This window comes from Podarcis tiliguerta (assembly GCF_965153285.1).
Source record: "Podarcis tiliguerta genome assembly, chromosome: 3".
In the NCBI taxonomy this organism is placed as follows: Eukaryota; Metazoa; Chordata; class Lepidosauria; order Squamata; family Lacertidae; genus Podarcis; species Podarcis tiliguerta.
Window position 1 is genome coordinate 109,793,932 of NC_139536.1, and position 22,716 is coordinate 109,816,647.

Below are 22,716 nucleotides of genomic sequence, written 5' to 3' on the forward strand. Positions count from 1 at the left end.
TGGGGTTGTTTTTTTAGGGATAGATTTTTCTGCAGTTACATTTTTGAAGTTGCCATCTCTACTGAGGCTTAGAAAGCAAAATTCTTGTCATGCAGATCCAGACTCTCAGGTGCTTTGATGCATCCGACTATAACAAATGAGGTAAGTTAATATTTTTCACTTAAAGCCTTCTGCTGCATTTTATACACACACACACAAACCCCGGCAACAATTCAGTGTAAGTTTTAGCTCTTTAATGATTGCATTATTTAGACATTCATGGAAGTGATGGGGGAAACACAAACCTGTACATTAAACAAGCTTTCCTGAATTTTTTTCCTGAATTTTTGTTGTTGTCACTACAGTGGTACCTCGGGTTAAGTACTTAATTCGTTCCGGAGGTCCGTTCTTAACCTGAAACTGTTCTTAACCTGAAGCACCACTTTAGCTAATGGGGTCTCCAACTGCTGCCGTGCCACCAGAGCACGATTTCTGTTCTCATCCTGCAGCAAAGTTCTTAACCCGAGGTACTATTTCTGGGTTAGCAGAGTCTGTAACCTGAAGTGTATGTAACCTGAAGCGTATGTAACCTGAAGCGTATGTAACCTGAGGTACCACTGTATTAGGAAACCGGGGTGCAAGTTATCCTAAAACTGCTAGCTCGTTTACAAAGCTAAGTAGGGCCTGGTCCAGTTTCAAGTTGGATGGGGTACTGTGTGTTGAAGTTCCAGCATTGCAGGGGGTTTGGCTAGATGACCCTCAAGGCCCCTTCCAACTCTACAATTCTCTGATTCAACATGTATCCCTCTTGTAGCTATCCCTGAGGACCAAACTATACAGTCGGCAGCAGACCCAGCTCTGGCAGCCTTGATTTCTACTGAAGACAGCTAAAGCAGTGACAGGTGAGAAGGACGTAATCTGTAGCAGAGAAGCAGCAGACAGGTATTTTACCTCTCCATCATCTGTTAATTCTCCCATTGCAACCCCCTCCCTCCCACAACTTTCTTCCCAGCCAAGGTTTGTTGCCTTAAATCTTGTTAAGCTTCACATAGAAGTCAAACACTTGTTAAATGTGGCTCCCTCTATTAGGGTCCTGCACTGACATTATTTATGAGCCCCTTCAGACGAGTAGGTTCCCCCCCCCCCACGACATATTTTTGGAACAGGAAATTGACACTATGTTAGTGCTTTAGTGGTGGATTTATACCAAAAGTCAGTGAAATGACTGGCAGAATCAGAGACCAGGGAGAAGAGACGGTGAAAGAAGATTGGAGGAAGTTTAAAGATTATCTACAGAAATATTATAAGATTAATGAATGTTAGAATGACATCAGATTGAATGTAAAAGGTTATTAGTAAAAAGTTTAAAAATTAAAAGATCTAATATTTTACGATACAAGAAGATTAAGTTATATTAAGATATTCAAATTAAGATAAAAATTAATTAAGACAGAGGGAAGGGATTTGTTGTTTGAATATATGACTTGGAATACAGGGAAGGGAGGTCTGGGGAAGTCGGAGAAATAAGTTAACTCAAGGAACATTATGAAGATAAAACTGTTTTTATTTTTGTCTTTTTTATACTTTTTGTCGTTTTGTGTTTGTGTAATTATGTATTTCTTCTGTTTTGGTTGTTGTTCATTTTTTGTTGTTTCATCTTTTATGTAAAACTCAATAAAATATTTATTAAAAAAAAAAATTATACCAAAAGTCAGGTGCCTGGCAGTCAGATTCCGGGAGTCGGAGGAACTGGCTATCAGTCTAAGAGGACCAGAAGTGAGTGTGTGGTCCAAAATACCCAAGGCTCAAGATCCAAGGCGGAAGTAAACATGAGGGAGGGAGGATGAAATATAATCTGAGTCGAGAGGGGATTTCATGCTCTTTATTCAGCTCATAGTGGTGAGGAAGAATGGAAGTTCCCCCAGAATGTCTGCCTTATACACCGTACATTATTTACACAGTGGGCCCCACATGATTGGCTAATTCCAGATTCTCCTGAAGGCCAATCAGGTTGCGGATTCCCTTCTACCTGGAGCTGGATTGGGTGGCTCCTGTGGACCAATCAGACTGCTGCATTCTGGATCCTATTGTTCTAGGACCAATCGGACTGCTGCATTCTGAATCCTATTGTTCTAGGACCAAGCAGACTGCTGCCTTTTGGATCCTATTCAACTCAGTACATAACAAAGGTGTTAGAGTAAGAATACTGGGGTCTCTGGTTTGAGATCTTCCACATGCATCCATCAGAATTACTTAGTCTAGGACTGTGGTTTAAGTCAATCAGGATGCTCCATATCTAAAACATCTGTGATAATTATTTACAAAAGAAGATTATATGTTCCCCCTGGACACCTCTAATCTCTAAATTAAGATACTTTGCCTAAATCCAAATTGGTTTAATTTACCTCTTGCTTGATTTCCTTTTTATGTTATTTTAATTCATTGAAAACTACCATCTGATGTTTTGTTCTTAAACTCATACCAGATAGCAGGCTGCTCCTTCCATATTTTACTATTTCCAACCTTCTAGACCTATTTTTTTTTTAGCAGAATCCAGAGAAGAGTGTCCTTTTAACTTCACACTCGGTTCTGAGGTCAGTGAAATTGCTGTTTTTTTGAAGCCTTCCCAGTTTTTAACCCCCTGAGTGGATGAGGCATGGGTGTAGCCAGGATTTTTGTTAGTGGGGAGGGACAGCCAAAGTTGTTGAGCTTTTTTTTTGGGGGGGGGCAGACTTCCTTTAAATGCTTTTCACTAATTTTTGTGGATCTTGGGGAGCGGCAACTGCCAGCCTGCCTCCCCCAGGTACGCCCATGTGACTAGGACTTTTGATTAAAACTTTTTAATATGTGGGGGGGGGGACATATGTTATTAACCCACATTGCAGCCAGAGGAATGAGTGTGAATGCTAGAAGTTTTGTCCTGAACTAATACAAATTAGCCGTTATTATAAAATAGTTGGGAAGGAACTAGCCGTAGACCGAGGCTTGCCTGTTCCTAGAAGAGGGAGTGTATTTGGCAGATGCTCAGTCCACGGCTTCCAGAATCTCAGGGGCCCTTTCAAAAAGAACAAAATGTTCTTAGTTTGTTGTGACAACTGTGTTTTTTTCTTTACAACAGAAAGAACTTCCTTCACTCTCTACTTGTTGCCTTCACTTTCACCTCCGTTCTTGTAGGGCTAGTTCCCATTTTACTTTAGTGTGCATAGGACACAAACATTTGCAATCAAGTGTTAGATACTTAGAAATTGCAGCCTAAGTGAAGTAAGTCTAATAATGATAATAATAATAATAATAATAATAATAATAATAATAATAATAATTTATTATTTGTACCCCACCCATCTGGCTGGGTTTCCCCAGCCACTCTGGGTGGCTTCCAACAAAGATGAAAAATACACTAAAATGTCACATATTAAAAACTTCCCTGAACAGGGCTGCCTTCAGATGTCTTCTGAATGTCAGGTAGTTGTTTATCGCTTTGACATCTGATGGGAGGGCGTTCCACAGGGCGGGCGCCACTACCGAGAAGGCCCTCTGCCTGGTTCCCTGTCACTTGGCCTGTCGCAGTGAGGGAACCACCAGAAGGCCCTCGGAGCTGGACCTCAGTGTCCGGGAAGAACGATGGGGGTGGAGACGCTCCTTGAGATATACTGGACCAAGGCCGTTTAGGGCTTTAAAGGTCAGCACCAACACTTTGAATTGTGCTCGGAAACGTACTGGGAGCCAATGTAGGTCTTTCAAGACCGGTGTTATATGGTCTCGGCGGCCGCTCCCAGTCACCAGTCTAGCTGCCACATTCTGGATTAGTTGCAGTTTTCGGGTCACCTTCAAAGGTAGCCCCACGTAGAGCGCATTGCAGTAGTCCAAGCGGGAGATAACCAGAGCATGCACCACTCTGGCAAGACAGTCTGCAGGCAGATAGGGTCTCAGCCTACGTACCAGATGGAGCTGGTAAACAGCTGCCCTGGATACAGATTTCACCTGTGCCTCCATAGACAGCTGTGAGTCCAAAATGACTCCCAGGCTGCGCACCTGGTCCTTCAGGGGCACAGTTACTCCATTCAGGACCAGGGAATCCTCCACACCTGCCCGCCTCCTGTCCCCCAAAAACAGTACTTCTGTCTTGTCAGGATTCTTGTCTAAACATAAGCAAGTTCTATTGAATTCAATTGGGCTTAGTCCCAGGTAGGGATGCAATGATTTTTCAATTTTGGTTTCTCAGGTTTTTGTTTTTTTTACCATATTTTTCGCTTTATAACACGCACCCGACCATAACACACACATAGTTTTTAGAGGAGGAAAATCCGTAGGCATGCCACCCGTAGGCATTTCCTCCATAACACGCACAGACATTTCCCCTTACTTTCTAGGAGGAAAAAAAGTGAGTGTTATGGTGCAAAAAATACGGTATTTTTTGGCAGTCTTAAATTCAACTCTCCACATTTTGCAGCCATTTACGGTACTTTTTTAAACAAAGAAAAATCCTCATGAAAACCACCTGCGTTTTTGTCAGTTTTGAACAATATACACTTTTTGCTTAACATACTCATTTTTGCAAGCAATTTCCCATAATGTAATGCATTTCTCAACTGTTATTTTCACTAATATACCTGTTTTTGGAAACATTGCTTTGGGAATTCCAACACCATATTTGGGTAGGTGTGCATTTTGAAGGATAGCTGTCTTTCAGTTCGCATGTTGCTTCAGAAAAAAAGTATAATGGCAATAGGGAAGGGATAGACGACCCATGATTGTCATAGCATAAAACAAGATGCCATTTTCCCCTCCAGCTCTAAAAAATGAATGCGATGATGATTCGGTGGCTGCTGCTGCTACTCCTAAAACCCTTTTGTTCTCCTGCACCTCGGCTTCTGGTATGTAGCAGCTTGTTTATTTTTTTACTTATTAGAATATTGATATTGCACCTTCCAGGACAAAATCCATCGCAAGGCAGCATCCAGAAAAAGTCGTACAAAACTTGTCGGGTCAACACTTTTAAAATCTACAAAAGGAGTGGTAAAACACAGCAGCGAACGGAGATAAGGCCAAAATCAAAGCAAATCCTAAATAAACACTGTGAACTTGCCACTCTTCATGACAACATTTACAGCCGTTGGGTTCATATCTTTTTTTTTCTGGCTCTGGCTAGTTCACCAGCTACAGCCACTCCTGGACGTGAATAGCCTGGCCACAGTTATCCACGCCTGTATTAACCTCATGACTGCAGTACGGCAATGCTATCTATGCAGGGATACCCTTGAAGACAGTGTAGAAGCTGCAGATGGTGTAAAATACAGCTGCCAGGCTTTTAATTTTAAGGCAAGATCGTATATGGCAGATCCTTGGAGAGCTATACTGGCTGCCTGTTTGTTGCTGGGCCCAATTCAAGGAGTCGCTACTGGTATAAACCCAGCACCCTGGATCCTGTGTTGTGCAGTGAAATTTGGACTGCAAACCTTCTCCCTATAAGGAGGACAATCCTGAGAAATCTCCCCCCCCCCACCCCGAGAAATATACGGGGAAAACTATAGAACACAACAACCAGGGGCGGATTTAGGTTTGATGAGGCCCTAAGCTACTGAAGGTAACGGGGCCCTTTTTATGTCCAGCTATCCTTTGTCAACAACAAATTTTCGCTGTTTTTTGTGTTGAATATATGCCATATGGTAATTTATGGACCTAATAGGTATCTAAAGCCACTTGCACATGTTGCCATGTAACCAGTCCATGCAGAATGTAGGCACCCTATATATACCGTAGAAATGAGCAAATGAATGATATTTTAGGGAGCAGGCTAGCAGGTGGGGCCCATGACTTACATCATAGGCGCCTACACAAAACACTGTTCCTGTATGTAGGTTTTATTTGTTTTGTTTTTTATATTTTTGAAATATACATCGCTTTTTCCCCGTTAAATTTTTTTGGGCCCCCCAAGAAAGTGGGGCCCTCAGCTATAACTTGTTTAGCTTATACGTAAATCCGGCACTGACAACAACCAATACCTTCCAACTCACCCTGACTGCAGTTGCATAAAAAGGTAAAGGTAAAGGGACCCCTGACCATTAGGTCCAATCGTGACCAGCTCTGGGGTTGCGGCGCTCATCTCGCTTTATTGGCCAAGGGAGCCGGCGTACAGCTTCCGGCTCATATGGCCAGCATGACTAAGTCGCTTCTGGTGAAGCAGAGCAGCGCACGGAAACGCCGTTTACCTTCCCGCCGAAGCGGTACCTATTTATCTACTTGCACTTTGACGTGCTTTCGAACTGCTAGGTTGGCAGGAGCAGGGACCGAGCAACGGGAGCTCACCCTGTTGCGGGGATTTGAACCGCCAACCTTCTGATCAGCAAGTCGTAGGCTCTGTGGTTTAATCCCCGCGTCCTGCAGTTGCATAAAAGGGAATGGTAATTTCCTTCTCACTTTCAGGAAAGGGATGACTGCCTGGTAGAAAACGGCAAACTACAGCAGAAGCTAAAAACACTCCAAGATTTATCCCAGCTATATGCACTGCAGCTGAAAGACCTCCTGGGGAACAACTACCACAGACAAAAGAGCAAGGTTTTCTCTGCCATGAGGACCACACAGCTGGACATGCTTTTGCCCTTGACGAGTGGAAGTCTCTTAGTCTATAACCAAGGTAGATAAAATTTGTGGCAAGGTCTGTTCTTCTGAAAGGCTTGCGTGTTTTCTTTAATCTTTGAGATAGACACGCTCTTTATTGGCCAGTCCCCTTCTCGCGCTTGCATGTTTTCAGTCCTAAATTTGTTGCCTCTCCGTCTTGCATTGCTTTGCTTAGATTGTGCAATGGTATTTAACAGCGGAAAGACGGAGAGTGGATACTACCGAATTAAGCCTAGAGCAGACAGAGAACCTTTCCTTGCCTTCTGTGACATGTCAGACGGAGGAGGGTGGACTGTGATCCAACGGCGCAGAAACGGAAAAGAGAATTTCTACAGGTGCGTCGCTGAGTGCAGTTAACAGCACACATAAATGGTTTCCTTTTTTAATAATTTTTATTAAATTTTCTGTTTTACAATTTAAAATACTCATTTAAACATCCTTAAAATATCAATGACTTCCCTTCTTCTCTTTCCATGGTACATTTTGCATATCATAAATCCCTGCATATTTTACAAAAACCAAACCATTCAGTATTCCATTATTGCATCCATCAAAATTTATTTACACGGTTGAATTTATCTTAAAGCTGCCAACGTTTTCAGGTCACACAGTTGTTTCCCATATATTCCAATCTATGTTCTTCTTGTTCTCTTATTTTATGTTAAGTCTGCAAGCTGGGCGTATTCTGTCAACCTAAATTGCCATTCTTCTTTGGTTGGGACCTCGCTCATTTTCCATTTTGGGGCTAACAAAACACGGGCCACAGTAGTAGCATACATAAGTAACATTTTTTTTACACCTGGGAATTTCAGTCTGAATTATCCCCAACAAAAAGGACTATGTGGTGTGTTTTTTTGGAAAAGTACTTTTAAACATTTTTTTCAATTTATTGTGGATTATTTCCCAATACTCTTTTACCCTTTTAGAAGTCCACCACATGTGGAAGAACGTTCCGTCCACCTCTTTGCATTTCCAGCACTTATCTGTCACTTAACGGTTTCCTTATTGCTGAGAATAGGGGAGACCATGACCTACAAAATTGGATGGCGCGCCATGTTAGGTCATACAGGCAGTGTCATACGGTTAGGTCATACAGGAAGTAACCAGTGAGTGCCAGCACCTATTTTTCTAGCAAAAAAAGCACTGCATACAGGTATGTGCAAATGTTTTGAGTTGAACCAAAGTCAATTTGTTGCCTCTTAATGCCTTGTAACGCTTTGGAAAAGCACATTAGATAGCCAACCTGGAACTCTCCAGATACAGCGGAATAGCCAACCATGACATGTGTGTCTCTCCTCCTTGCAGAAATTGGGATGATTACAAAGAAGGGTTTGGACAGTTTCAGAGCAAGGGTGATGAGTATTGGCTGGGTAATGATAAAATACATGATCTGCTACTTGAAGGTAAGGATCCTCGTTCTGTCTAGATGAATCTTTATGAAGTAATTTTAACCCTAATAAGCTAACTTCCCCTACCAGCCATTGAAGAGAGGAAGATCTTCCAATCTCTTCACTGCTTTCTTCCATCTTGATAGAGCCCAAAATATTGCATTTGAGCTAGATGTGATGCTAGAGGTATGTTTAGTGTCTCTTGTTGGCTTTAAAACAAACAAAACAAAAGAGTTTTAGTGCAGCCATGTGGGCTCCAATTTTATTTTGAAGCATGGGATGGGCCAAGAGGGGTTCTTAATGCCTCCTCCTTGGACTGTTTTCCTGATTACGGTGCACCCAACACACATACACTGTTTATCTCTCTGCATATAATTAGGTTACGGTGATGTGACATGCGTATAGTCTGAAGGCACCAATAAACCCTTGCATTTCATTTGCAATACTGTGTGTTGGACCCAAGGGAGTTCATCATGTTTATGTTGCAGGAGAAAAATCATTGAAAATTGACCTGATGGACTGGAATGGGAAGAGACGACACGCAATTTATGATAATTTCCAGATCAAGAATGAGAGTGTGAGTCACTGGAGCATAAAATACGTTTATCATGTGGACAGTAAGCCCACAACTTATGTGGGGTTTACAATCTAGGGATCAAACCTAAAGCCAAAATTGCATATAGTCAAAACATATTGGGTTCAATGGCTGGTGGGATTGCCAGAGTCTTTTCCCCCAGTATGCCTGGCCCCTTTCCACCCCATTTCGAAATTTATTTTATTTGTGAAGTGTGTAGAGCTAAATGCTCACAAGTTAAATGCACGTAAGTTGCTGGCAAGCAGGATAGAGGCTGGGGGAGAATATGCACATTTAAGTTAAAGATCTTGTGGATATAAGAACCAGAAGATTTTAAGACAGCATCACTCAGTTTGGGCTGCAAATCAGGGAGCTTGTACACATATGAAAACTAAAAGCAAGAGTCAACATCTATCATGTCCCCCCCCCATCCATCTATTGCATGTATTTACAAGTCTCCTGTTACCAGTCAACAAACATATCCAGCAACCACAATCTGTGCACAACTGGAAAAAAGGAAAATGCCGTGTGTGCAGAGCACGTAACACCCGAAAATTAATCCAGCCACATATGATATGCATTACACCATGATGTGCATTATATCATGAAGGCTAACTGTGTAAACGTTGTGCAGAAAACATCTGCCTATTTTAGAGATGGGAACGTTAACACTTAAGAAATTAGAGGTGTAAAAAGGTTGTTTGTTTAAAAAGAAAAGCTGGAGCGATTATAACGCAGTCGCCTCTTTTTCTCCGAATCCCAGATGGAGGGGACAAACAACAGATAAGTTCTTTGAGACTTTCATGATGAAAAGATGAACAATTCTGCTGACTCGCAGTTTGGGTTAACTGGCCACCTGTACCTGACACCTAATAACATTTGTTTCTGCGGCAGAATAATTACCAGATGGGCTTTGGCACCTTTTCTGGGACTGCTGGGGATGCTTTGTCCGGAGGGAGCAACTTTGAGAGCCAGTGGTCTGCGTCACTCAATGGGATGCCGTTCTCAGCTCCTGACAGGGACAATGACAGGTTCCTAACAGGGAGCTGTGCAGAAGAGAACAGATGTGGCTGGTGGTTTAACAGGTGAGTTGAGGGATGACTTAACTAGCCCTGAAAACCCAAATGAAGACCTGCCACGTCTAAGCAGCTCTTCCTCTCTTGTGCATCTGCTCTGGATCTCCTCGGTCTGTCAGAGTCAGAGATAAATATGTGTATTACTAATTCTGGCAAGCCAGTACTGAGTTATATCAGGTTCAAATCGCCAACTCAGCTATGAAATCATCACTTTTCAGCCTAACCTACCTCACAGGGTTGTTTGTGAGAGTGTAATAGGTGGGGAAGACCCATGTATACCAACTTGAGCTTCTAGGAGGAAAGGCAGGAGACCAATGCAAATGAATAAATCCACACAAACCTTTACAGAAGAAGAAGAAGAAGAGTTTGGATTTGATATCCCGCCTTTCACTCCCCTTTAAGGAGTCTCAAAGCGGCTCACATTCTCCTTTCCCTTCCTCCCCCACAACAAACACTCTGTGAGGTGAGTGGGGCTGAGAGACTTCAGAGAAGTGTGACTGGCCCAAGGTCACCCAGCAGCTGCATGTGGAGGAGCGGGGAATCAAACCTGGTTCACCAGATTACGAGACTACCGCTCTTAACCACTACACCACACTGGCTTGACAAAGATGTCAACATCTTTAGAAAAAACGACTGCTACTTAAAGGGATGCAAATGTCAACAAATGTTATTCATGTACATGAGAATTATACTTTCATCCAGTGCTTTTCTTCTAAAAAAATGTTTAGGGGCACTCTCATTGTCCTACTTATATTGAAATACTGCCCCTCAACGAGACCAAACTTAGATTCACAAAAGGTTTAGGGGTGTGCGTACCCCCAGGGAAAAAAGCACTGCTTTCACCCTTCATTAAAACGTGTGTGTGTGTGTGTATGTGTGAACATGGCATCTGCTTCTCCACCACTGAGCTGAGCAGTGCTCTGGGTTACTTTTCCACCTTGGCCTCACCCAACTTTTTAGACTTTCAAATCACAGAATTGCAGATTTGTAGAGTTCGAAGGGACCACGAGTGCTATCCAGCTCAACTCCCGGCAATGCATGAATCTCATGGGAAATGCAGCATGCTTTAACTAAATATCAATTAATAAACAGATACAGTAATTGCCATCAGTCTGTGACTTCCGCTTTGAACTTTTCACTATTTCCCCTGCCAACGTGAACATAGCTGTTTCTCTTAACTGGTACAATGCCAGTGTTGTATGGCGGTTAAGAGCGTTGGGCTAGAACCAGGGAGGTCAGGATTAAAATCCCCACTCACTCAGCCATGAAGATCATGGGAGGACCTTGGACCAGTCACCATCTCTCAAACGTAATTTACCGTATTTTTCGCTCTATAAGACTTACCCGACCATAAGACGCACCTAGTTTTAGAGGAGGAGAACAAGAAAAAAATATTCTCTCCCTCTCTGCTTAGCGCCTCTCCAGTGAAGCAGGAGGAGAAATGGAAGGGGCTCTGTTTCTCCTCCCGCTTCGCTGAAGGGGCGCTGCGCAGAGAGGGAAAGCTGTGCAGCGCCTCTCCAGTGAAGCAAAGCCAGGAGACCGAGAGGGATCGGTGCCCACCGATCCCTCTTGCTTTCCTGGCTTCAGCGAAAGCAACGCAAAGCCTCCGGCGCACAGGAGGAGGAGCGCTCAGGAGGCTTTGGGCGGCTATCCCTGAAGCCAGGATGGGTGCGCACGGATCCCTCTTGCTGTTCTGGCTTCTGGGATAGCTGCGCAGCCTGCATGCACTCCATAAGACGCACACACATTTCCCCTTACTTTTTAGGAGGGGAAAAGTGCGTCTTATAGAGCAAAAAATACGGTACCTTACAAAGCTGGTGTGAGGACAAAATGGAGATGGGAGACCATGTGTGCTGCTTTCAGATCCTTGGAGGAAAGGAGGCATATACAGTGATACCCCGCAAGACGAATGCCTCGCAAGACGGAAAACCCGCTAGACTAAAGGGTTTTCCATTTTTCGATGCGCTTCGCAGGACGAATTTCCCTATGGACTTGCTTCGCAAGACGAAAATGTCTTGCGAGTCTTGAGATTTTTTTTCGCTCCCCACCCCCTTTTTCTAAGCTGCTAAACCGCTAATAGCCTTTTAGCAGCTAATCCGCTAATCCCTTAAACCTTTAATAGCCGCTAAACCGCTAATAGCGCTAATCCGCTAATAGGGTTGCTTCGCAAGACGAAAAAACCGCTAGACGAAGAGACTCGCGGAACGAATTAATTTCGTCTTGCGAGGCACCACTGTACACGCCATGATAAAAAAAAATGGGAAGAGCATTTGGTCAAGAAAATGCAAGCAGAGCCAGCACAAATATAAAAACAAAGCACATTTTATATAGTTCTTACAATGGGAGGAAATTGTGGGTTTTACATAAGAGGACAAGTTGAGTGGGGACTTCTAACATGTCAACGAAGTATTTAAAGTACATCATAAATTGAATTGGGTCTTAGCTTAGAAGAGCAGAAGGTATTATCTTAATTTCAGATTTCCATAATAAAGTCTTTTTAGCTTTGTGCATTGGGGCCATTCTCTTGCACTTGATTAACAACCTCTCCTCCCCCCCCCCCTTTCCACTTCCGCAAGATGCCATGCAGCAAATCTCAACGGGCAATATCACAGAAATGGGAAATACTCTGGCCCCTTGGATAACGGAGTGGTTTGGTCAACATGGCGGGGGCTGTGGTATTCCCTGAAACACACATCCATGAAAATCAGGCCTACGTCCTTTGTGGATGGAGAGAGTGGAGATGGAGAAGCCGACTAACACGCCCCAACTATGCATCTGAGGAAAAGAAAAATATGACGGGTTTGAGGGGTTTATATATACTGTCTTCAGCCTAAGTCAGCTTATTCACAACAATAACTAGGCAGAGGGCCTTCTCGGTAGTGGCACCTTCCCTGTCGAACACCTTCCCTTCAGATGTCAAAGAAATAAAACAACTATCTGACTTTTAGAAGACATTTGAAGGCAGCCCTGTTTAGGGAAAATTTTAATGTTTGATGTTTTGTCGTGTTTTTACTATTTTGCTGGGGGCTGTCTAGAGTGGCTGGGGAAACCCAGCCAGAAGGGTGGGATATAAATAATAAAATTATTATTGTTGTTATAACAAGTGACAGGAGCTGGAACTGGGCCACTTCTGCTGTTCTTCCAGCAAATAAGCCATGCTCGAAGGTGTGGTTCTCATGTTACATTTCCCCATGTTTAGAAAGAAATACAGACTGAGGTGGATTGCTGAGAGATGGGAGGTATGGGTCAATCTGGCCTAGGAAGGAAGGCCAGGAAAAAGAGGAGCCCTCTCACCTTGTTTTGAAAAGACTGGCAAGCAGGTGAGATGTCTAGGTAGGAAGCCTGTTAGGGAAAACAATGGATTCTGCAAGCCCTTTCTTCTACTTTCCATATTCATGTTTTTTCCTCTGTAACTCAAAACATTTGCAATACAGTGGTGCCTCACAAAACGAAAAGAATCCGTTCCGCGAGTCTCTTCGTCTAGCGGTTTTTTCATCTTGCGAAGCAACCCTATTAGCGGATTAGCGCTATTAGCGGTTTAGCGGCTATTAGCGGCTATTAAAGGCTTAAGGGATTAGCAGATTAGCTGCTAAAAGGCTATTAGCAGCTTAGTGCCTTAGAAAAAGGGGGTGGGGAGCGAAAAAAAATCGCAAGAATCGCAAGACATTTTCGTCTTGCGAAGCAAGCCCACAGGGAAATTCGTCCTGCGAAGCGCATTGAAAAACGGAAAACCCTTTCGTCTAGCGGGTTTTCCGTCTTGCGAGGCATTCGTCTTGTGGGGCACCACTGTATTTTGATTTACTGCAAAGAATGAACCATTTTGTGAAAAAGAGGTAATGGCAGAAAAGGGGTAGGGGGATAAAAGTTCAAACTTGCAAGAATGTAAGTTAATTTTTTGCTCACTGTATAAAGCCCACCAGAACATTTCGAGTGTATGGAAGAAGCTGCAGTTCTGTTAATAATGGTAAAACCTTGTTCTTGTGTTGGCAGTAACTAGGCATAGCCTAGCCTGCTATCCTTCTCTGATTATAGGATGCACATCCTGTTTATCTGTATTGTATTTGAGCCCACCTCTTAATTTGCCTTTTGTCTCCGATTTATTTCTCAAGGCAAAGGGAGGGGAGTGGTGAGCCTTGACAGACGCCTAATAAAGCAGAAGACTTGCTATACTATACATTTTCACATATCCCTTTTTTTTTTATTGAGTAAATGAAAACGTGCTTTTACAATTCTAATAAAAGCCTATGAGGCCACTGAGGGCTGAGTATAGTCTTGGGGCTAGCTGTCTCAGGTTTCTGCTAAAATGCAAAGACAGTGAGAACAATTCCCAGTAAATGTGAAAGTGATTAACTGCTTTGCAGAAATTTTTGGATGAAATGAAGGTGGAAAGATGTCACTGCAACAAAAGAGCCTATCGCATACGATGCAACAAAAATAAAACGCTGCTTTATTTCCACCCTTGTCTAAAATTTGTATTAAAGCGTTAAAACCTTTTTGCTTCCGTGTATATTGTGTTTTTTTATAATTATATTTTATTAATTTTCCATCAAAAGAAAATACAAATTACATCACATCACAACTTCTATAATTTTTTCCATTTTTAGACTTCCTTCAGCCTCTCTGCCAATCATCCAAATTATATCTTCTTTAATTATACATTTCCAAATTTTGCTATTGCCTTTATGCCAACCCCCCACTTCTATTTTCCTTTTTTACAATATTTCTTATTTTGTTACAGAGCTTCTTTAAATGCCACTAACGTTATTTCGTTATCACTTATAGCTTCCGTGTATATTGTTAGGGCTCTCAGAAGGGAGAAACTTATAAGACAATCATTCATTACGACACAAGATGCGAAAGCAAGCCCAAAATTGTAAACCAGGTAGAACTGATGGAGCGGTAGCTTCTTTGGGTATGGAAATGTTTCACCTCCTGAGAACCATGTTTTTAAAGGTCATTATTCCCTGAAGCAGAACTTTGTTACTAGTCATGGAAATTATGACAGGCACCTTGCAAGATTTCCTGCTTGGCAGGGGGTTGGACTCGATGGCCCTTGTGGTCTCTTCCAACTCTATGATTCTATGATTCTGTGATCTGAAAGCCTATCGGACAGGTATAGCTGCCATGATATAGTACAGGGGTCAGCAAACTTTTTCAGCAGGGGGCCAGTCCACCATCCCTCAGACCCTGTGGTGGGTCGGACTATATTTTTGGGGGGAGCGGAACTAATGAATTCCTATGAACCACAAATAACCCAGAGATGCATTTTCAATAAAAGCACACATTCTACTCATGTAAAAACACCAGGCAGGCCCCACAAATAACCCAGAGATGCATTTTAAATAAAAGGACACATTCTACTCATGTAAAAACACGCTGATTCCCGACCATCCGCGGGCCAGATTTACAAGGTGATTGGGCCAGATCCGGGACCCAGGCCTTAGTTTGCCTACCCATGATATAGTGGTTTGTGTGGACCAGATCTCGCTAACCTCATGCCCTCCAGAAGTTTTGTAGTAATGGGAACTTAGGTAGGATGATCTAGGCAATGCTAAACTAGATGAATCTATGGTCTGACTGGCAGCTTCCTAAAGAGAGTCAAGTCTCATCTGATGGGCTTCAGAATTCTATGATGCAGGGATGCCACCTTGCCAATGCCATGCATAGACCCTTCTGTGATGATTAACATATGAGAGAGTGCTGGAGATGAAATACTTAAACAGGTTGCCCAGTCAGGACCCGGGGGGTGGAGTCAATGGGAATATAAAACCAGTTCTGGAAGGAGTTTGTTGGGAGTTGTTGGTGGGTAGTTGGTTGGTTTAGTGGGTTGGCTGGTGGGGAAAGGCAGTTGGAATGCAGCTGGTAATAGAGACACAGTTAGGGCTGTGGGTTCTTGAGTGTGGGGAGGTAGAAGAGACAGGGAGAGGAAAATAAGACTAAGAAAGTAAAGAGCAACGTTGGGAATGCCGTTAAAGTTTGTTTGTGTCTGAAATAAAATACACTCTTCTTTATTAATTGAGAACCTGACTGAGGCTGAAGTGATTTTACCAGGGAGGACCTGGTTGGTGGCAGCGGATTAGTGGTGTACAGGTCAATAGTCGGTGAGACAACCGTACAAACCGCCACACCTTCCCAGTCAACTAACAAGGTCTGTGGACAAATGAGAGGATGGATTCACAAGACGGTAGTTGCTACAATCATGAAGGAGGGGCTGGGTCAACTACTATTGGCAGCACAATTATTCTAGAAAAAGAAGTGCCGGAACTCACCATGAACACCTCCCTCGTTCTCTTAGAATGGCAATGACACCCACCTGACAGGTGCCAGAACTGAGTTCCGGCAAGTTCCGGCTGGAAAAAAGCCCTGACTACTGGTATTCTCACAAGTCAGTCCTGTGAACAGCTGTGTCAGGGAAAAGCAGCATGGAGAATCAGATCCTAAGTTTTGTTTTTGAGAAGGCTCTGAGGTACTTTGAACATGGAAGTCGAACTATGACTGAGTCACGGAGGTTCGCAGTGCAGAATAATTTAGTGGAAGCTTATTTATATATGTGAAGGCATCATTTCCTGCTTGCTGCTCTGAAGTGGTTGAGGAAGCAGGGGGAGAAATGTGAAACGAAACAACAGCTGGGCTTCATTCCCCCACTATGAGATGGAATTTGACCAGTGGTGCTTTTAGAAAGCCCATTTATTTCATTTTTGGCCACCATTCATATCAGCCCACAGGTTCTGTCTTGCTACAAGATGGCGGCAAGACACTCAGAGCACCAAATGGTCAATGCTTAAGGTATTTATTCCACCACCTTCATCGGACGCAAAATACCCAGGCAGATCAATAGTTTGCTGTTCCAATTCAGCCAGACCAAAAGAAGTGTTGTCATAGAAGTGGTATTCAGGATCAGATGGGAAGCTCTGGCACTTGCTCCTTCTGTACTGCGTAGGGCTCAGAGTACCTCCTCTTTGATGCATATCTTTGAGAGCCACCACAGCACATTCATTCTTCCAAGCATCCACGTGGCCCAGGGAAGGCCCTCTAACATTTCTCTTCTGCTCTGATCTATCAACGCACAGTTCCTGGACCACTGGTTGGCGTCTGGTGACCGATTCTAGTTTCTTCCCTGATGAGGGTTCCCATTTATGGGTGTAGTGTGTTCCATAGGCCATTGATTCAGTGGTTAAAGGAGTACTATAATACAGCTCAAACTCTTCAATGCTCTCACTGGTGCTTTTAGATTTAGGCCGGTGCTCTCCTTCCGGGGCACGACTCCACGTTCTGGCTCTGCCATGGTAGAGGTGGGTCTGGCACGGTGTCAGGGTGGACATGCTTCTCTTCCGGAACGGCTTGGCTTTTCTGGTTTCATGAAAGCTGGCTGTTCTTCTGAACTGCGAACTTCTTGGACAGACCCTCTCCAATGGCTCTCCTTGGTTCTCGAGGTATCTAGGGTGAGCTCTTCTAATGAGAGACTGACAAGGGCTCAAGGTAGGAGTGGCCTGAGGCAGCTTAAAATCCGCCCTAGAACAGTGCCTGTCTCCTAAGGATATGGGGTGGCCAGGGGGCTGCTCCAGAAAAGGAGACTTGATTCTGAATTTGCTTCCAGCTGCCGCCTCCTGGTTCTCTGTGCTCACAGAGCTGTTGAGCACCGTGTCTGTCAAAGGGTTCTGAGAAACACGATAGACCTTTGTTGTTTCGGTGAGGCCTCTCTTCTTCATTTCCTTCAGCTGCTGTTGCGCAAGGCGGTAGCTGAAAATGGGGGGGATTAATTTCTGAGCTGTGGACTCAAAGCTTTCGCTAGCAGAAGCTCCTCCTTCCCCTCCTCCTTCCGGAGCAAAATAAAGACTTCTCCTGGAGCTCAAGGGCATATCTGGAGGTTCACCAGAAAGCGAACAAGCAGCTTCTCCCTCAGAAAAACTCTCTCGCTGCTGTCTCTCATCTTGGCAGATGTCCTCCTCGTCGGAGTTCTTCCGGAAGCTGGGCGAGTGGGTGGGGTCGCAGCGCACAGGGGTGCTGCACTTCTGGGTCCTGCAAAGCTTCCTCCATAGGGCAATCAGGACAGTAGCAAAGATGATGGATAAACACAAGGATATGCCAGTGATGGTTACTAGATTATTACTGGCTTTCTGGCCGTCTTCAGAAGGGTACGGTGGTGTGATGGGTACAGGTTTAGTGGCTGAAATGAAAAAGGTAACTTGCTGAACAGATGTCAATTTACAAGGTATTTCCCCAAATACAAAACCCATGAAACAAAGGGCAAGAAACTGTTCTCCATCATTGCCTAGAGTGAGTCGGGGTCTCTAATTGAAAAGACTTCTAGAGCAGCAAATTGCAGGAGGGCAGGCCAGGGCTCCTGTAAATGCTACATATAGATCCAATATTCTTATCACAAATGCCTTGATATTGGATCTATATGATCCGATACTCATACTTTCATTGGCTGAGAAGTTGCCTATCATCTTGGTTGCTGCAGCTTGAGTTCATGTCTAGCCTTGATACCTTCCTCCCTGCTTGGATTCAGCTCTGCCCAAACTCTGCTCAAACCCAACATCTCCCAGCCTACTTTATTCATTTATTTGTTCACTCAGTTTGTTAACTGCCCTTGTTAACTGGTTAGTATCCAGGGCAGCGTACAAAAAATAATTTCAATGCAGGAGTTCAACAAAAGCACTTCAGACCTTAATCAATACTTTAAACAGCAACCTGGCCATCACCTTAATGCAACCCAAAAAACAGAACTACACACATGAAGCAGTCCCAGAAGATAAAGATTTACTGGTATATTGCTGAACAGGTATCAATGCTCATCACATTCCTAGGGAAAAGGTTCCTTGAACCTTCATGTTCTGTCTTTTGATCTGAGGAAGCCGCTGGACACAGTCCTTAAGAGTTTGGGGTAGAGGTAGCTTTAGGGTGGTGTGGGGGGATGAATTTTAGTGTTGCACAAGGCGCCTCTGAAATTTGAGAGCCAAGAGTCTGCCAGGGTTTGGGGACAAGGCACCATCAGGATACTGGTGGCACTCCGCTCTATTTCTCCATAACATCTGAATCAAGGGTTTTTGTGCAGTCCTTAGCCTGGTTCCTGGATACAATGGTGGGATGGAGCCTGAATCCTGGCAAGACAGAAGTGCTGTGGGTGAGTGGTTCCTGTGTTCAAGAAATGGGCCAACTGCCTGCTCTGGATGGGGTTGCCCTTTGCCTGAATCGCTGGAGGCCCAGGTAGCCTCAATGGGTAAAGGTAAAGGGACCCCTGATCGTTAGGTCCAGTCGCGGACGACTCTGGGGATGTGGCTCTCATCTCGCTTTATTGGCCAAAGGAGCCGGCGTACAGCTTCCGGGTCATGTGGCCAGCATGACTAAGCCGCTTCTGGCAGAACCAGAGCAGCGCACGGAAACGCCGTTTACCTTCCTGCTGGAGTGGTACCTATTTATCTACTTGCACTTCATGCTTTTGAACTGCTAGGTGGGCAGGAGAGCCTCAATGGGTACAGACATCTTTTACTAGCTGCACCCCGTATGGCAGTGTGACGTTTGCCCTCCTAGGTGTGTGACATCATACTGGGTTTATAAGGAAAGGGTTAACTAATTGTAAAAGGACTAACCAATGGGAACCCAAGGGGCGGAGTTAATTGTGTATAAAGTTTAAGCATAGAGGGTTTTTGGAGGAGTAGGCAGTTAGAGTTAGGGTGGTTGAGAAGATGGTCTGGAGTTAGAAGAGACAGAGAAGATATGTCTGTGGGTTGGGCTAGTCTGATGTGAGAGAGGGAGAGAATTTGTTAAGAGGAGTCAGTCAAACAGTTGAGATAATCAGTCAGAAGGTATTAGGAAGGTATAGGCCAGTAAAGAAATCAAAGTTAAGGGGAAAAAAGGTACAGGTACCCCTGCCCGTACGGGCCAGTCTTGCCAGACTCTAGGGTTGTGCGCTCATCTCACTCTATAGGCCGGGAGCCAGTGCTGTCCGCAGACACTTCCGGGTCACGTGGCCAGCGTGACGAAGCTGCTCTGGCGAACCAGCACAGCACACGGAAACGCAGTTTACCTTCCCGCTAGTAAGCGGTCCCTATTTATCTACTTGCACCCGGGGGTGCTTTCGAACTGCTAGGTTGGCAGGTGCTGGGATGGAACGACGGGAGCGCACCCCACCACGGGGATTCGAACCGCCGACCATGCGATCGGCAAGTCCTAGGCGCTGAGGTTTTACCCACAGCGCCACCCGCGTCCCACTAAAGTTAAGATACTGCAGAAATATTATCTGAAAAACCATAAACTTGTTAAGGCTTATAAAATAAACTTGTTTATATGGTTCACTTTTAACAACTGTCTGGACTCAGTGTTTTACCCGACAGTAATGGGTTGGTGGCAGCGGGGAAGCGAGCGCAGTGGTGGCACAGGGATCAATAGACCATTAAACGTCCGGGGACCCTGTGTGATCGCCACAGGCAGTTACAGCCCTTTCTGGACATGGAAAACTTAACCACAGTAGTTCAGGCATCGGCATTCTGCAGATGTGTATGTCATTCTTACATGACACCTTCACGTTGCCTATACGTGTCTGCCTATAAAACATTTTAGCTCTACCCTTGGGTCTTCTTCCTTCACTTCTGCCTGTCCTGAGGTTTCACAAAGACAATTGTCCCCACACAAAACACACTGGGATGGACATAGCTTGTATTCACTGACACGAAGAGGTGAGGAGAATAATAATATTATTGCCGTCTTATTTATTGCTATTGTTATGTATTGAAGTTCTCACCCTGGCCACCAGGAGTATTGTGTATGTAGTTTTCACTCAGGTCCACGTCAGTTATTTTAGGGGGGAAACCCTGGGTTGCTGTTGCTACATTGTTGACAGCTGGCTGCCTATAAAAGCAGGCTGACTGAGCTGTTTGCTGTTCAGTTCTGTTCCAGCTTACAAATAAAGAGCTGCTTTGGAAGAATCGCTCTGTCGTCTGCTATGTCCACCCACTATTCAACAGCTATCCTGCCCTTTCCCCAGACTCACTGTGAGTGAGAATGCAATCTCAACATAAAGACTACGTACTGGAGCATTCCTCCAAGGAGCAGAGAGAGGTTTCTTGCTGTCTCCCAGCGCAGCCTTGCTTTATAGGGAACGGGAAAGACGCGAGACATTCTCGATAGCGCTCTCGGGTGCCGTCCCCACAAGTCACACTACAGGGGCTCCAGGCCTGCCAAAGTCCCCAGGATCCTGCGAATACACAAACTCTGCATTACTGGAGGGATACCTTCCATTAGAGAGACAGAAAATTGCTAGCCTTGGAAACGGGTACATTCAAATCTGACCCACAGCCTTCTCTTAGTAGGCTGATCCAGTTATGAGATATTAGTAGGTGGATCCTGTCTTTCAATCTCTTGCAGGAAGTTCTCCCGCACGCGAACAGGACTGTAAAATGAGGGCTGGATACAGCAGGAGGTGGCGAAAGCAAAGGACCTGTGTGATTCACCACAATGCAGATAGCAGCCTTACACCAGGGATGGAGAACCTGTGGCTTTTCATATGTTGTTGGACTACAACACCCATCATGCCTGCCCAATTTGCCATGCTGGCAGGGGCTGATGGAAGTCATCTGAAAGGCCTCACAGGTCCTCCATTGCCACTGTACCCAAACTAACTACGGGGGGTCACCTGAAGGGCAACACTTTGCAGGCTGAGCGGCCTTTCCAGAAAGTGTGTCCTTGCGGTGAGCTGACCAGTCCACCTATCAAATATCACAGGCCTGGTTGCCAGGGGTAACAGCAATGCCTCTTCTGTCATCTACCCTACACACTGTATGGAAGACAGATGCGGTCAGCCATGTATTGGCAAGTTCATAACTTACATAAGCAAATGAGACCAAGACACAATAAACAGAACTATTATTGAACACAATACCTCTCAGAAAAGCAGAGTGCTCATGACGTACCAGGCACTCTGAGCAACAAACATATTGTGGCCCAACCCTCTGGAGAAGTAAGTTTTTGCCTTCGACCCCAGCTGCAGACGGTTTTCTGTATCCAGCGTGTGTCGCAATAGTCCTGGCTTGAAGATGTGAGGGCGTGACTGACACTGGGAATGTCTAAATTGGATAGAAGTCTCCACCTTGTGGGGAAATGAAGCATTCCGGTTGCAATTTGCCTTCCGGTCCAAGGACTAGTTCAGCTCTTCACTTACTGATTACAGCATCAAGTGACAACATCTAAGTAGCAGCAGAGCAGTGACCTGGAAGCTGGCCACTGTTCTGTCTGTATTATGGGATGCCCTTCTCAACTCTGCCATACATAAAGCTGCAAACATCAGTTGCTTCGGACGTCTTGTAAAAACACATCTTGCCTTTTGCTTTCAGCCATTTCTTGTTGACTTTTTTTCATGCCCATAGGCCTATGCAGTTGTCTAAAATGTCCCTAAATTAGCCAGTCATTTTAATGATTGATATGCATTGCTTTTAAATGTTTTTTATGCTGTTGTACACTGCCCTGGTGTTTTGCAAGACGATAGACTATAAACACATGTAACACATAACATTGGACCCTTTTCATTTGTCTGAATTATTGTTTCCATATGCCCTTGTACTACTCCTTTACAGGTTTTGTGCTGCTTTTGTTTTAATTCCCTTGTTTATGTTTTTCATGCAGATTTCAGAAATATTAAGTGGTATATAAACGCTTTAAAATAAATGAACAAATAAATACATACATACATGCATACATACATACATACATACATACATACATAAGGGTGGGCCATAGCTCAGTGCTGAGCCTAAGTTTTGTGTGTATTCCAGGTTCAATCCTTGGCAATTCATGTTAGCAGTAAAATACCAAGCAGCAGAGTGATCTCTTCCTGAGATCTTGGTAAGCCACTGCCAGTCGTAAGAAGACTGGATGTAAGGCAGATCTCTAAGAGCAACATTAACTAAATAACTGTGCAAGGATTATTGCTAGGTACAATGGGATCTTCCCTGTCCCCCTCTGCATGTGCACCAAAGCTATTCCCAAATCTGAGCTGGAGGGTTGGGAGGTATCAGGGGCAGAACGTTTTGTTGCACAAGAGAAATCCTTGCGCTTATGGAACAAGCAACTTAGATCACTGTTG

The 22,716-nt window shown here is 44.3% G+C and overlaps 2 protein-coding genes and 1 long non-coding RNA gene across 9 annotated transcripts in view; 2 read left to right on the forward strand and 1 right to left on the reverse strand.

Moving 5' to 3' along the window:
* LOC310675207 (fibrinogen-like protein 1) lies at positions 1–12,738 on the forward strand. 3 transcript variants are annotated; one of them, XM_083435460.1, is made up of 10 exons: positions 1–141; positions 794–921; positions 2,527–2,573; positions 4,770–4,853; positions 6,403–6,613; positions 6,773–6,932; positions 7,903–8,000; positions 8,474–8,562; positions 9,454–9,644; positions 12,212–12,738. In XM_083435460.1, the coding sequence occupies exons 4-10, from the start codon at positions 4,779–4,781 to the stop codon at positions 12,390–12,392; spliced, it is 1,005 nt and encodes a 334-aa protein (XP_083291586.1). In that variant the 5' UTR covers positions 1–141; positions 794–921; positions 2,527–2,573; positions 4,770–4,778; the 3' UTR covers positions 12,393–12,738. The 3 variants fall into 3 exon arrangements, with proteins under 3 accessions (XP_083291586.1, XP_083291587.1, XP_083291585.1); XM_083435461.1 differs by having other exon boundaries at positions 2,530–2,573; XM_083435459.1 differs by lacking the exon at positions 2,527–2,573 and having other exon boundaries at positions 2–141.
* LOC310675278 overlaps positions 1–14,128 on the forward strand; it is a 147,811-nt gene extending 133,683 nt beyond the window's left edge. For both annotated transcript variants that reach the window (XR_014510023.1, XR_014510024.1), the window contains exon 2: positions 13,586–14,128. This is a non-coding gene — a long non-coding RNA (uncharacterized lncRNA). The remainder of the gene's footprint in view (positions 1–13,585) is intronic.
* THSD1 (thrombospondin type 1 domain containing 1) overlaps positions 11,940–22,716 on the reverse strand; it is a 27,745-nt gene continuing 16,968 nt past the window's right edge. For 2 of the 4 annotated variants that reach the window (XM_083435314.1, XM_083435315.1), the window contains exon 4: positions 16,145–17,802. In XM_083435314.1, coding sequence (XP_083291440.1) covers positions 16,394–17,802 — 1,409 coding nt within the window. In that variant the 3' untranslated portion in view covers positions 16,145–16,393. Of the gene's footprint in view, positions 12,411–15,948; positions 17,803–20,667; positions 20,833–22,716 lie in introns of those variants that run through there. The other 2 variants (XR_014509976.1, XM_083435313.1) reach the window with 2 other exon arrangements.

What these genes read in the sequence shown, in the direction of transcription:
- LOC310675207 (XM_083435460.1), top strand. Translation starts at nt 4,779, where the DNA reads ATGAATGCGATGATGATTCGGTGGCTGCTGCTGCTACTCCTAAAACCC. An exon ending in ACATGATCTGCTACTTGAAG is followed by an intron (nt 8,001 to 8,473) that starts GTAAGGATCCTC and finishes TTTATGTTGCAG; the next exon opens with GAGAAAAATCATTGAAAATT. An exon ending in TGTGGCTGGTGGTTTAACAG is followed by an intron (nt 9,645 to 12,211) that starts GTGAGTTGAGGG and finishes CACTTCCGCAAG; the next exon opens with ATGCCATGCAGCAAATCTCA.